The 14003-nt window shown below is 36.0% G+C and overlaps 1 protein-coding gene across 2 annotated transcripts in view; it reads right to left on the bottom strand.

Moving 5' to 3' along the window:
- The window catches only part of PPFIA2 (PTPRF interacting protein alpha 2), a 205659-nt gene that overhangs the window by 56439 nt on the left and 135217 nt on the right, over nucleotides 1-14003 (bottom strand). For both annotated transcript variants that reach the window (XM_063396404.1, XM_063396405.1), the window contains 3 exons: nucleotides 11225-11446; nucleotides 10453-10599; nucleotides 8529-8663 (listed from right to left, as the gene is read on the bottom strand). In XM_063396404.1, the coding sequence (XP_063252474.1) occupies nucleotides 8529-8663; nucleotides 10453-10599; nucleotides 11225-11446 (504 nt within the window). The remainder of the gene's footprint in view (nucleotides 1-8528; nucleotides 8664-10452; nucleotides 10600-11224; nucleotides 11447-14003) is intronic.

Here is a 14003-nt window from a genome sequence, read left to right as displayed (position 1 = left end):
CTGACACTGAACAGAACACAGCACAGAATGCTTAAAAGAAAAGTGTGACTGAAAATTTAAACTTTTAACTGACAGATTTTTACATGGAATAAACTACACTGATACTTGGTGAATAAGATGCAATTGATGTGGAGAAACTGAAAATAATGGAATGCTAAAGAAGCTATCAACCTACACATGGAAGTTCAAGGTTAGTGATGGCTGGCTGATGACATATTACTACAGAGTGGATTCAAAGCAATACTGTCTAATCTAATGTTATTGTTCTCTTTTTTTTTTTTTTTAATTTTATTTTTAGTTTTGGTAAACTGAACACCAGAACCAGACTCTCAGAGGCCAACATCAGAAATTCCTGTATAATTCTTCTACCCTTTTCTAGGAATGATTACAATGCATAAATACTACATAATGTATCTGTCAGTTACACCACTATGCAATGTCATGGTACATTCCCTAATTTCTAGAAAACAGAAAGAATGTCAAAAGAGGCAAGGCTCAAGCTTTCATATGCCATTTTAGAACACACTATATAAGGCCCTTCATCCAAATAAACAATATAGTTTTCATCCCTTTGAAAAGATCCACCCTGGTGGATCTCTTTGGAAGATCAAGGTCATCAGATAAAAGAACCTATAAATAAAAATTCATTAATAATAATGAAAAGTTATTACTGAGTATAGAGATGGTAATCCAACCAAAGATTCCTTACTATTTCTGAAGAAGCTGACCTTAATTAGGTCATTTGTGGCAAAACATGAATATTCATGTTATTGTTATATCAAACAAGTCTATGTTATTATTCAAAAACTAAAAAAGCTCTTTAAAAAAACAGAAATTCTATATTGGTTTTGTTGCTATGGAAACAGGAATGTGCATAAGGCATACAGAGTGTTACTGATGACTGAGCTGTGAGCTCGCGCTTGTCAAATGTTATTTCACTCTGTCAGATTTACCCTCTCTCAAAAAGAGATCTGAATGCCACCTTTAGATAAGAAAAACTTAATATGCAGAAGAAATACTAATTTTACAGCTGTATTTTTGTGAGACTATTTTTCATATGCTTATCTACTAATGATTTATCAGATAATTTAGGAATAGGTATCAAAGTAATGCCAGATGTTTACAATAACTTAAAATTACCCATAACTTAAACTCAGTAGTATTATCAGGACCTAAAGCTCATACAGAAAGCAATCATGTGATCTAGCAATGTATAAACATAAACTGCAGCTTTTGATAGGAAAACATCCACATAAGAAAATTCTGCTTCATATAAATACCAAAATATTGCTTAGCTTTGAAGATCATTAGTATTCTTTTCATAGTATATTCACAAAACTCAGATTCTTTCAAAATTTAAGGAAAAGTCTTTGTAATTAAACTCATTTACAAGAGCAGTTTTTGTTTCTGATCATGAAGTGGGCGTATTGTGATGTACTTGAACTTATTAGCTGAAATTGTTTTGTCTGTTTATTACAGCTTGGACCAGCAACAATACTTCTATGATCTTCTTTAACTTATCTCTCCATTTTACTTATTAGTCGGTTTCAGCACACCAGTGCTAATGCTCTGCTTCCTCTCCCAAGTGAGTAATTAGAAAGACAGGGTTGAAAAAGGTAAGTCCCTGTGATTGCAGAACAGACATCTTTCCAGAGAGTGACCAAGTTTTATCCTACTCTGTAGAGAAAAGAATTTCCCCCTTTTTGAGTTATGGATGCAGCATTGGTTCAATGCCATCCCTTCATGCTCTTCCAAGGGTCATGAGATGACCTGAAATCACCAAAGCTCTGAGAAGTAATTCTACTTCTTTTGAAGTAGAGGGAGATACAGAGATACAGGGAGATACAGAACCCACTTGGGGCCACCTTCCTATAAAATTAAACTCCTTATAAGCTTCATTAGCTGACTGTAAAACTTAAAAGCAGTTACTTTAACTTTACTCCTTTTGATGCCTTGAGAAGTTAACTAGAACAGAGGCTAGACAGTGTTAAAGGAATAAAGTGGGTGTTTATTAAAAAGGCCTTTCAAGAATACACTACAAGAGCCTGGCCGTGCCTACACTCAGGATGGACAACGGATCACACGTTTTAGCACTGTTATAAGTTTTGGTCCATTTACACATTGGGATCAATTGTCCAATTACAGCTTCAGGTTATGAAGTCTCATCCTCCCAGTTGTTCTCCTCAGTTTGCTGTTAATACCTTTTGGGCCTCAAGCTGCAATGATGACCTTGCTTCTCCAGCTGGAAAAGGATTGTTTTGTATAACTACGCTGTGAGGAGAACTTGCTAACACTTTATATGAAGTTCAGAGTTATATGCTAATGCAGTACAGAATCTGGAAAATATGAAAGCTAAAACTTTAGGCATGACTTCCATACACTTGGTTGCAGCTTAATGCAAAATATGAAGATAACCAAAGTAAAACCTCTAGGTTCAAAGGGATCTCATTCACATCCTTAAAGAGACAGTCAGTCTAGTTAGCTGTATAATTTACCTTTTTTTCAAACAAAAATGTAAATTTTTCAGTCTAAACCATAACATAATACCTTATCTGACTAGCAGATCTTTTCAAAGCAGAAAATAACTGTGATATTAGGTCTAACAATTTTTGGGGGAGAAGGAATGAAATTATTGTCAGAATTATATATGATATCTGAATTCTTATATAGACAACATTCTTGAAAGAACATGATGTTCTCTTAAGATTCTTATAGCTACCTGTTATTTCACAACTTCCTGCTGCTTTAATGAGTCAGGAAGCAATAGGTAGCAATAGGCTACCTTTACATCTATTTGATAAAACAGAGAAACTTGAAAGTTAATTAAAATTCAATAAGCCTTAGAATGAAAACAAATGTCATTATTCTAAACACTGCAAATGTATTAGAATATTTTATGTTTCCTTTATGTACCATTGTTCTGTAAGTGTCATCATGTATTATTCTAAAAGGACCAAATTATTTTATAGCCAAGATGTTCAATAATTAGGCTCAAGTACTTGTCTGGCAGAGAGCAAGCACAGGTGCACAGACTCAGTATCTACTCTGGGCTCTAAAGCTGCTAAGGGATTTTAACTGCTGGTTATTCTGTGCCAGCTGCAGGCACAGCCCCCTGCAGCAGGGATGGGAATCAACAGGGCACACAGAAACACAAGTACATACTCCCATCTTCTCTGGCTTGCAGAAACCCACCTGCAGACAATGAGCTCCAGTAACCTGTGTCCCCAACTGGAACATACTCCCAAAATGAGGGTTTCAACACCACCCTTTACATTGAGGAAAGCCCCCAACCAGGCCACAAGGAAACCTCTCCAGACAAAAATCCCCTGTACCAAGTCAGCTGTTGGCTAAAAGATTTGCAAATCCTTCCCTAAGGACTTCCCCAGGCCATGTGCTTAGGCTTGGTATACTTGTGGCAGTTACACTTTCTTGTTGTTCATGTGTCTTAGTCAGAGCTAGAGATTTTAAGGAATTAGCTCTTCGAGAGACTTGGCAGCCTTCCATAAAAATACTGGATGTGTCCATCTCAGCCTTGTAGTTTGAGGCACAATGCAGAGACTGAGACACCAGTGCTTGTCATGCTGCCCTAGCAGAATTTGAGGCACACATGAGACAGCAGAGACCACTGTGGACTCGGATTCCTAAAGAAAAACTGGATTTCTTCCAATATGTTTTACTAAGAGTTAATTGAGTTAAAAACTGTAAATTAGAGCTTACATGACTACATTCTTTCTTCAATGTAAGACTTGCATGCCTGTTTGCTCCTATTCTGTACAGGAGGATTAATAAGACACATTGTGTGGTATTCAGCAGCTAGCATTTAAAGTATTTAGCCAGAACATTCAGTTATAAATAGATTTGGGAAATTATGCAACTTAAACTGGATCAAAAATATATGGACAAAAACTAATGATTTCTAACCCCTACGAGAAACCAGCATGACTCCTAATTTTTTACTTTGCATTCTCTATGCCATTGAATAGCCAACTCAAGGTAGTAACAGCCAGGAAAACTCTGCATTGAGGGAACACCAAAGCAGCTTGTGTGATCTTTAACCCTGTTAAAACTCTGCTGGTGCTCCTGCTGCTAATGCGCCCACAAAAAAGACGTTGCTTTCACATCATCTGTTACTGAGGGCACTGCACATTTTCTAGGTCTTTGTATCTTAGTGGAAAAGAAGGAAATCCAAAATCTGATGCAGAAATCACTTTTATAATATGGGTGCCACTTTTTTTTTTTTTTTTTTTTTTTCTGAGTTGCAGGAGCAAATCTAAACTTTTCTAATGGTATAATCAATTTCCCCAGTTTTGAGACCTTGACTTTTGAACACCTGCACTCTCCAGATTTTCTACAGGCATCCTATGCTTTAGTCTATCCTTGAAACAAGGGTGTTATCCACAAAGAAAGAGTGCATTATTGACCTGAGTTCTAAAGCTAAAGGTGCAAATAGGTGATCATGGTGACTGAGCTGCAACAGCTCACAAAGTTATCAGCTACTTGCTCACATCTAAACTGTTACCAAAGTGACAAAATGCATTTGCTCAGGTGTCCCCTTTTGCTAAACCCCAACCTTTCAGTCACTAGATAGTCACACTTTCTTTCCCCTCCTTTGTTTTCCCACTACCTTCTGTTCCCCCAAAGGTTAGTAAGCAACTCCTTCAATTTAGCTGTGTCATATTTGCTTCTTTCACTTCTTCTTCCTATCAGGGCAAAATCTCCCAAGAAAAGGAAACAAAAATAGAGGGGTGGTTTTGAGAAGATAGGATGTGTTCTAAATGTGACATTTTCTTTGGCTTCCCTCTCCTTCAAAGACTTTTTTTTTTTTTTTAGCCTGTAAGAGGATCTACCAACTTCCTTCTCCTGTTAACACATCATATTTTCTTTTTCTCTTGTTCTCAGAGAGGTTTCTGTATTAACTACATCCACTCCTTGCAGGGGAACTTCTTTCCCCTCTTTGCATCCTTTTCATGGTAGACATTCTCCTTTTACTTGTTTTGCAACTTCTTCCCTGCTTAAAGCAAACCACATCCCCACACTGACACAAAACAAATATTATGTCCCACTTGCCTCCAACTCTCAAGTAATTTTTTATCACCTTTAAAATTATCTGAAGGTGTTACTATGCTAAATGTGGTTTATTATGGTATGGTTTCCTCTTCTCCATGTCAGTACTTCTCTAATGCAGCTGAAAAGCGTGGCTGGTATCTGTAGTGACCTGCATACAGGAATGATGGTGTCAAATGCTGACTGCTGTCTTGTGATCAGAGGAGTGACTTGGTGCCTCTGCTGCACAAGCACCCAGGGGGTGAAGGACTGCTAGTGGGAGTGAGTGAATGGAAGTAGGTGGATGCTGGCTGGCCTAAATAGACCTCTCCTTGAACACATGCAAGGAGAAACTGTGTTTGACAGACTAACCATCTGAAGATTCTGGATGCTCCAGTGCCTGTCCCTTCTGAGGAAAATAAACATTTTCTGGGATAAAGAAAGGTTAATACAGGAGGGAGTTGTCTCTGCTAGGAATGGTCTCTTCTCCAGGACAGGCAAACAGACCAATACTGTGAGAGTGAGTAGAAGGTGGCCCAATGAGTCATGGGAATCTAAATCTTGGGATACATGCTGAGAGCTGTGCTACTTGTCATGACCAGACAGGTACCAGTGTGATGGCCAGGCAGGACAGCACAGTGGATGGCATCATGCTGTTCCAGGTTAGTCTGCCAGAGGCTGACTAACCCTCCAGTTGCTCACCCAATGGGCAGAACACAGTGAAAACAAAGCCAGAGAAAAGTTCAAATGATTCAGGTAAATTTATGGATACTTATCCAGGTTCATTGTATAGTCCAAATTTTTGGAAGGTCACTCCTTATGGACTAGTTTGGGCATGGAAAAGTAGCAGAAAGAGATATCACTAGCTTATATACATAAAAATTTGAAAACCAACTAATTTTAAAAACTGACAGGATAGAAGGACCACAATTTATATCCTTCATTTGCTGAATCTCAGCCTGGATTTATTATGAGCAAGAATATTAAAAAAAAGGAATGCAGAACTGCAACATGCACCTTTTAAATCTGTGGGGGTTGGGGGTAGAGAATAATCACAGCCAAATCCAGAGCATATTTGTTCTGGTTTATCTCCACATTTAAGTAATTGGTCTTATATTTTACCCACAGAAGCAGACAACCCACATTTTTTTTAAAATACATATGAAGCATGTTAGGCTTAACTCACCTCCTCCATATGATTGTAACCCTATTAATCTCAGAGAATCCACTTGCGCTGAGATAGTACTAATGGAAGGAGAATCAGTTTTGACTTTTTTTTTTTAGTGCAGAAGCAGTAGCTGATTTGGTGGCTCCTCTTTTAGCTGGTATACATAAATACTGCAGTGGTCACACGGCTCAGGTAGACAGGCTTTGGGGATTCTGCAGCCAGATAATTTGAGTCCTACAGACAGCATGTATGTTGGCATAAAGTCCAATCAAGGCCAAGTTAATTAAGCATTATTCAGGCCCTCAGGCAGGACTTGCAGTTGTCAGTGAACAGCTGGCCACATGTAAGAGCAGACCAGCTAGCTAACTTCAAACTACTTCAACAAGCTGCAGTGATTACAGCCTCCGTGGTTCACAGCCTCATTTGTGTGATCCATGAAAAGTAATGGACTTTAAACTTCAGAGCTGTCAAAGCAGCACTTTAATAAGCTCTACAGTTTGCAAAGAAATTGTATATGAGACACATGGGCCACAGGCCTATTTAGCCTATTGGCCAAATTATAACATTCTTTTTCATGTCATATATTCCAATGAAGTACAATTTTAACTGGAGTACATCTTGTTTTCATGCAATCACTGAGAAATGAACAGAACCAGCAGAATGACATATTTCTCAGAGTTTCCTGCTTGGCAAAAACTTTGATCAAGTGAAATGGGGTGGAGCATCAGCTCTGTTCACGGCTCTCTAACCACTTCCCATGAAATAATGTAAAAAGACAAACAGAGATGTATATTGCAGCTTTATGGTCACAATAACAACAGTATCTCATGGAAGTCCCTGAGTGTTCTGCATGGTTGAAATGGGATTTCTTCTTACAATTTTTGTCATTAATATATGTGTAAGGAAAAATGCAGTTGCAAGAAAAGACATGCTTGAGACTGCCAAATACTTACTGGTGGCTAATTGCTGGAGAACTTATTCAGGAAAAATCCTCTTAAAATAGAAAACAGTATTTTTAAGCTACTGAGGGCATTAGAATATATGATTATTTGCTGAATCAGAAACAATTGGGAAAAAAAAGTTAAAATGCCACGGGATTGCTCTTCTGTGCACCTGAGTTTTTATTAAAATCCAATGAAATTTATTTGGTATTTCAGCTGGTTTTGCTGATTCTTTTTGCCTTCTTCCCCCCACCACCTGCCCCAATTTTCAGTCTTTCAGATTCACAGCCATTCATACAAACCTAAAATGACAGTACAAACTCTTGGTTACTGAATAATGATCTTGCCTTAATAAAAAATAACCCAGAAAATTTCCCCCCAAAGCCTTCCTTTCTTTGTTTCTTCTGCTTAACTAAATTACTTAAAAATCAGATTTTATTAATGAGCTGCTCATCATTTAATGTTTCACTAAAAATGGAAAACATAGGAACTGCAAAATGTCCATCAAATTTAAAAACAGCTCAGCACATAAATAGAAGCATTCCTTGGCAATAGAGAAAGGAAAGCTTAGATAAATCAGAATTATGTATAACACAGTCTCTTAAATGGATTTTTCTTTGTCTAATTTTAAGAAACGAAAAGTAAACCTTAAACCAAAGAGTAAAATATATCTTTATGAAGCTGATGATACTTAACTACATGCACACCTGAAAGCATTAGAGGCTAAATATAAAAAGCATACTACTGAAAATTTATCATTATCTTCTTATTTCTCTGTATGACAGCAGCCATACAATATATTTATCAGAGAAAAAAAGTTTGAAATCCTCTCAGAGTCCCACATTTTTCTTTTCACATGTATGACACAAAGAATCATTCAAAGCAAACATTGTAAGCATATACCGGAAGTTGTTCTCATTTGCGTTGCACAAATGATCCCACCTGCCACCAGGATTTGATTTTATAGCACTTATTGCAATAAAACTAGGTGCTTTTTATATCCATGGTATATGAAAACACCCAGAAGAAGTACCTGTAGGAAAGGGACTTCCCTCACTGCCTAACCTTAAATTAGAAACTCTTACACAGTAAAATGAGTCCTCCCAGAGTAAGTAATGCACAATCGTATTGGAAATACACGACTCCTTTGTAAGTATAGCCCAGGCTAACTTACAGATAACTATTTTTCCTGTCATCAAAGTGCTAAGGATTACAAACACGGCATTGAGACCATTCCCGTGCACACACTTATCAAAAATCATTTTCTTCTTTCAAATCGGCTCGATGCTACCTCCGTTTTGTCCTTGAGGTGAGGAATCAGGCTGCAAACCAGTGTTAAACAATGGGGCTTCTGAAGTGAGCCTATTTCTCAGTACCTTAGTCAAAGCTGCAATTCTCTGAGCCAGTTCAGCCTCCACTTCAGGTAAGGTCTCAGCTTTCCTCATCGTCTGCTGCAGCTTCTGCTCAGCCAGCTCAAGACGCTCTTGCAGCTGTCTGTTTTTGTCTTCCAACTGAAAGCCAAAGATAGACAAACAAGTATAAAAAATAAAAATCAATATTAAGGATTTTCTTCCCTTTCTTAATTATCAGTGAAACGATAGCAAAACTCTCTAACAGGCAAGACACCCCTCAGTGTGGGAGAGGTTACTGGAGAGGTATTAAACCAAACATGGAACTATGTAGACTGCCAATCTTACTACTGGTTTGAGGCTCAAGGATCTCATGAAGGTGAATAAAAGCACTTGTAAAATTAAGATGATAAAGCTCCACGGATGGATGTGGTATTTGTTTGAGCAAAATCATAGTACTGGAGCCAGTAAAATAAGAATTTTCTAAATGGAAATACAGTCTATCTTACAGAAAAATTTGCATATGAACTAAAATGGGAAAGAAGTACAATTCTGAAAGGACAGAATTACCAGAATAAATCGCCAAACATAATTCTGTGAATGAATGGCAATCATATCTTATGAAAAGTTAAAACTGACATTTCACTCATTACAATTAAATTTCATTTTACAGAGGTGAAATTGAGTAAGCTGTGATAACTATTAAAGAGAAATAGGAGGATGTTTTATAACAGCAGCATTTCTGACCTACTGAGATGAACCACATAATTAAGATTTTTTAAATGGTTGATGCTTTCTTGTTCAATCCAGGTAATACAAGACAAAATTTGAAAGGAATGTGATTGTAGATTCTTTTTTAGTTCTTTAAAAAGCATGAGAAACTAGGCTTCTCTCATCTCAATGCTGCAAATCAACTTTAAATCTGACCATACTCTAATCCTAGTTGTTTTGATTCCTGTTTTGAGTAGGCAGAACTCTGCAGCACAGCATGACTTACATAGGCAACAAGAAGAGCTCAGATACAAGCACCTTACTTTTTCCACTGTTGGGTGTTTCCCTCCCCTGAAAATTGAAGATACCTCTTAAAGTAGTCTAAGAAAGCTGTCAAAAACTGGAGAGTGTGAGTTGTGATGGTTCAAATTCTCTGAAGAAGTAGTCAAATACATATATACACACAGATACAGGGGGATGTGTGCGTGTGTGTGCAAATATATCTGCATACAATTATAGAAGCAGAGATTACCACATCAGTTAGGCTCATTTCCATATAGCACTTTAAATTGTTTAAAGACATGCAAGGAAAAAAAGAAGTCTGATACTGAGGCTGGGTTTGAATGATACAGTATGAATTATATTCACTTCATGTTTGCTTTAAGTTTGTATCATATTCTTCAAATTACAAACCAGTGTTTTATGTTCCATTTACATTCCAGATTTGGAATCACTATGGAAACAAAGTACCATGAGAGAAAGCTGCACAGTCATGTTGTAAGCTTTCTTAAAACATACTCACAGATAATTAAGCTTTTAAAAATTTTATTTGCACTCCACTCATCTGTAAAATCATTAGAATATATTATATGCAAATTTTGACCTTTCCTGAAGAAAGGATTTTTTTTAGTTCAAGCTATCTTTTAGAAATTAAAATTTCAAATTTGTTACAAAAGAAGCAAATATACTCCACTACTTAGGGAATAAAACTGTGTGCACTTATGCAAGACTCTATCAGAAAACACAGTTATTTTCCAACACTGAATGTACACATTGAATGTACACATGGCTGTAGTAGTTGATACAAAATTTAGAGATGCTGAACAATTTAGGATTTTTTAGATTAACTGATCTGTCGATTAAAACTGAACAGATTAACCTAATGGAAGCCTCTCAGAGTAGACTGACGGTAATTTTCACTGTGTATGGAGGAAAGAGCTGATCAAGGCAGGTACAGCACCTGGCGCAGGATGGCTTCCTTGTTTGCCAGTTCATTTTCCAGCTTATCGTTCATGTCGTGTATGGAGGTGGATTCCCTCTGAGCACTGAGGTAGCGCTTCTCCAGCGTAGTTATTCTTTCTTCCATATCTTCCTTTTGTGCCATTGCCTAATGTGGCAGAAAACCCCTCATCAGGAATCATGCAATTAAAGTGCTACATAATTTTATAACTGTTTAATTTTCATGCTAAGAGTAGACAGGAGTGTTAAGGTATGTTTGCTCAGCAGTAAATCTTCAGTTTTAAAGAGAATTCTTTGGGATTTCTTGTAGCTATGATACAGAATCACAGGATCAGCTAGGCTGGGAAAGACCTTTGAGATCATCAGGTCCAATCTATGACACCTTGTCCATTAAACCATGGCACTGATACTATACTTAATCTTTTCATAAAAGCCAGTGCAACAGAAAGATAATTAATGCATACTAAAATAGATTCTAGAAGCTAACTATCAACACATATTGAGAACATCTGCCTAAGAGATTATATACTGAGAAACACCACAAATTTAAGAGGAGGAAAGAGATGGAAAATTAAATTTTACTTTCATTTATTGGGAGAAAGGAATAAATTTCTAGTACTATTTCTTAATTTGAGTTTTCTGTCTCCTCTGTTTAAGGGGTTTCATCAGTGCTCAACTTTTGCTGCTCATGGACATTGGCCTCTATCAGTTTGTAGCACATATCAAAGGAACAACAATCAAGGAATATGAGGTGAGCATGGTGAATTCCTTACCTCTCTAATGTCTCTCTGATATTTACTGTTCATTTCCTCTGTTTTAATGAGCTCCTTTCTCGTAGTCTCTGCTTCCTGCTCTACCTCTCCCACCCGAGAAGACAGTGCAGCCAAACGCTCCTTCATCTGTGCCATTTCATAGTTTTGCTTTTCCAGCAGCTCCTGAAGTTCAACAACTTGACTGGCTTCATCATTCGAGTCTATTGAGCCATTTGATAGGCGCTGTTAATGGAGAAGGGACACTGATTAATTATCTTTTAATGTGGGCTCTAGCTAAAGGATTTCTAAAGCAAAGATTATTTTAACAATTACCAAAGTAACTAGGAAGGAAAAAAACATTTACATAGTAGATAAGATTGCTGTAGTTGTGAAAAATAGCAGAAGATTAATTCATATCAATGGATTCCAGAATGTAGCATCACAGAGAGATATAAACACTTGCATCAAAAGCAGAATACTACACATAAAAACGTTTAGCTTGGCATCATGACTATTTGAGTACAGATTACAAACTTCTAAAAATCACCAAATTGCTTTTGTTCGTCTTAACTAAAATTACACAACACTTTAACTTAAATCAAGTTAATGTCATTTGCAAAATATACTGTGCTGCAGTCAGGAAACAACATTAATAAATCACAAACTTGGTGTACCAGAGAGTGCTTTCAGTCTGGACAACACACTGTTTAAATTTATATTAGTAACAAGTTCTGCTGAAGTAATTTATGTACTGCTGAAAGCCTTGGTATGAATATAGTTATAAAGAAAAAAACCCCAAGATTCCGTAACACATCCTCCATTTGGGATATGATCTCAGCAGTATGACTTATATTGCAAATAAGTGATTTTAAGATAGATGTGCATTCACCAGCAGGACTTGCTGGTATTGCCTCATTACAACCTTTTCCTGCATAGGCTAAGCCTACGGTTTCATACAAATTTAACTCTCTCATGTAAAAAAAAAAAAAAAAAAAAAAAAAAAAAAAAAAAAAAAATCATAAAAAACCAACCAAAACCCAAACCAAACCAAAACAAAACAAATCACCAAACACCAGAAATATTTGATTTGACCTGCAACATGAAAAAATAAACCTAAAGTGCCTAATCGGTCATTAACTTTCTTGATTATGTACAACTTTTTTGGCAAAATTTATATTATATTAATTTATATTATGAAACACAGGAGCAAAGCATTTTTCTCTAACTATAATTTCAAAAATCATACAGAAATACTGGTCCTAAAAGGTGCTTATTTGTCCTTCAGGTGATAATGTGTATAGCAATGTATACATGAAAAATTCCTAGCAGGGTCTGAGGGGAAACCAACTTTTGTTAGCATGCTGTATTATTATTGTCAAAATGTATTCATACAGAAATAGTCTAGCACATTTTAAGAACATTAAATAATGGCTTTAACAGCATTCTTTTCTTAATAAAATGAACCCAGATCAGGATCACCTGCTCCCACTGTTCATCACTGAATAAAATTACTTAAAAATTCACTGCATCAAGCAACTCACTTCCAAAGTTGTATTCTTTATACTACCTAATTATATTTTAGACATTTTTTGTTAGCTGCTGAAACATTGTTGATCTGCTTTTGGGACATCATGGTAAGACAACCTTAGCAAATTAAAAACTTATTTACACTTAGTTTGATATTTTGAAAGTGTTCAATCCGTCTGCTTGTATCAAAATGCTGTTAATGTGCAGCAGTCACAAACTAAATAGTACTCAAATACTGAAAACCAGGATAAGACAGCCAAACCATCATACTTTTAAAATTTTGAAAATTTAAGATAATGTTTTTATCTATGACAATTATAATCTGTTTTACAGTTATAATCTCATATAGCAATTTTAGCAGTTTTCACAGGTTGTCAATTTTTATCTTGCATGGAATTTGCTCTACAGCTCTATGAAGAGCAGTCCAGGAATGCTGCAAGGTTATAATAAGCCAAATACCAAATCTCAAATGCAAGACACGGCAGGTGTTCCTGTTTATATGACATAAACCCTGGTAATTATGAAATGACAACCCATGGTATCTGGGAGTACGTTCACTGCAAGAGAGGTATTCTCTTTTCATTAATGAAGCTTTTTTCCTTAAGATATTAATAAGTAAACCACATAGAGATTAAATCTGAAAAAAAAATATTTCCTACTAATTCACTTAGTATCCAAGATTTCTGGAAAGACAAGTTACCGCAGCTAGAATTTGTCTCTCACCACTACACAATGCTGTGATTGACAATTATATATGCATGTATTTTGATCTATGCACATTAACTTCCCTCAGAATTCTTTGATGAACTCTTTTCACACAGTGCTTTAATTCTAATTAATCATTGTTCTGCTTTGTTTTACATTTTTCCTGTATTCATATATAGAGCTAGATGGTATTTAAAATTTCCAACTTACTAAAAAGTCATCATTTAAATTTTCTTTAGTAACTAAACAGTACTTAGTAAGGTCAGGATAAAAAAAAGCTTTCTGTAAAGACACAAATAAAATCTTAAAATCTCAGTTTAAAATCAGGTATATTTAGAATTTTGAAGCATACTTTAAAGATTTACCAAGGAAATTTAACTGACATTTTGTCACTTTTATGCCTTGTTATTATTTTATGATATATCCATTATATGGGTACATCACATACAACAATGACTTCAAAAGAGCACAGGTAGAAAATTATTAGGTATTCATTCGAGCAATAACTGATATAACATTCCTCAGTTTTTAAGGAGGGTTTTTATAAACTGTTATGTTAATAATTTGC

This window comes from Prinia subflava, chromosome 4, assembly GCF_021018805.1.
Source record: "Prinia subflava isolate CZ2003 ecotype Zambia chromosome 4, Cam_Psub_1.2, whole genome shotgun sequence".
In the NCBI taxonomy this organism is placed as follows: domain Eukaryota; kingdom Metazoa; phylum Chordata; class Aves; order Passeriformes; family Cisticolidae; genus Prinia; species Prinia subflava.
The sequence above is the reverse complement of the archived record's forward strand: the minus strand, read 5'-3'. Positions and strand labels throughout refer to the sequence as shown.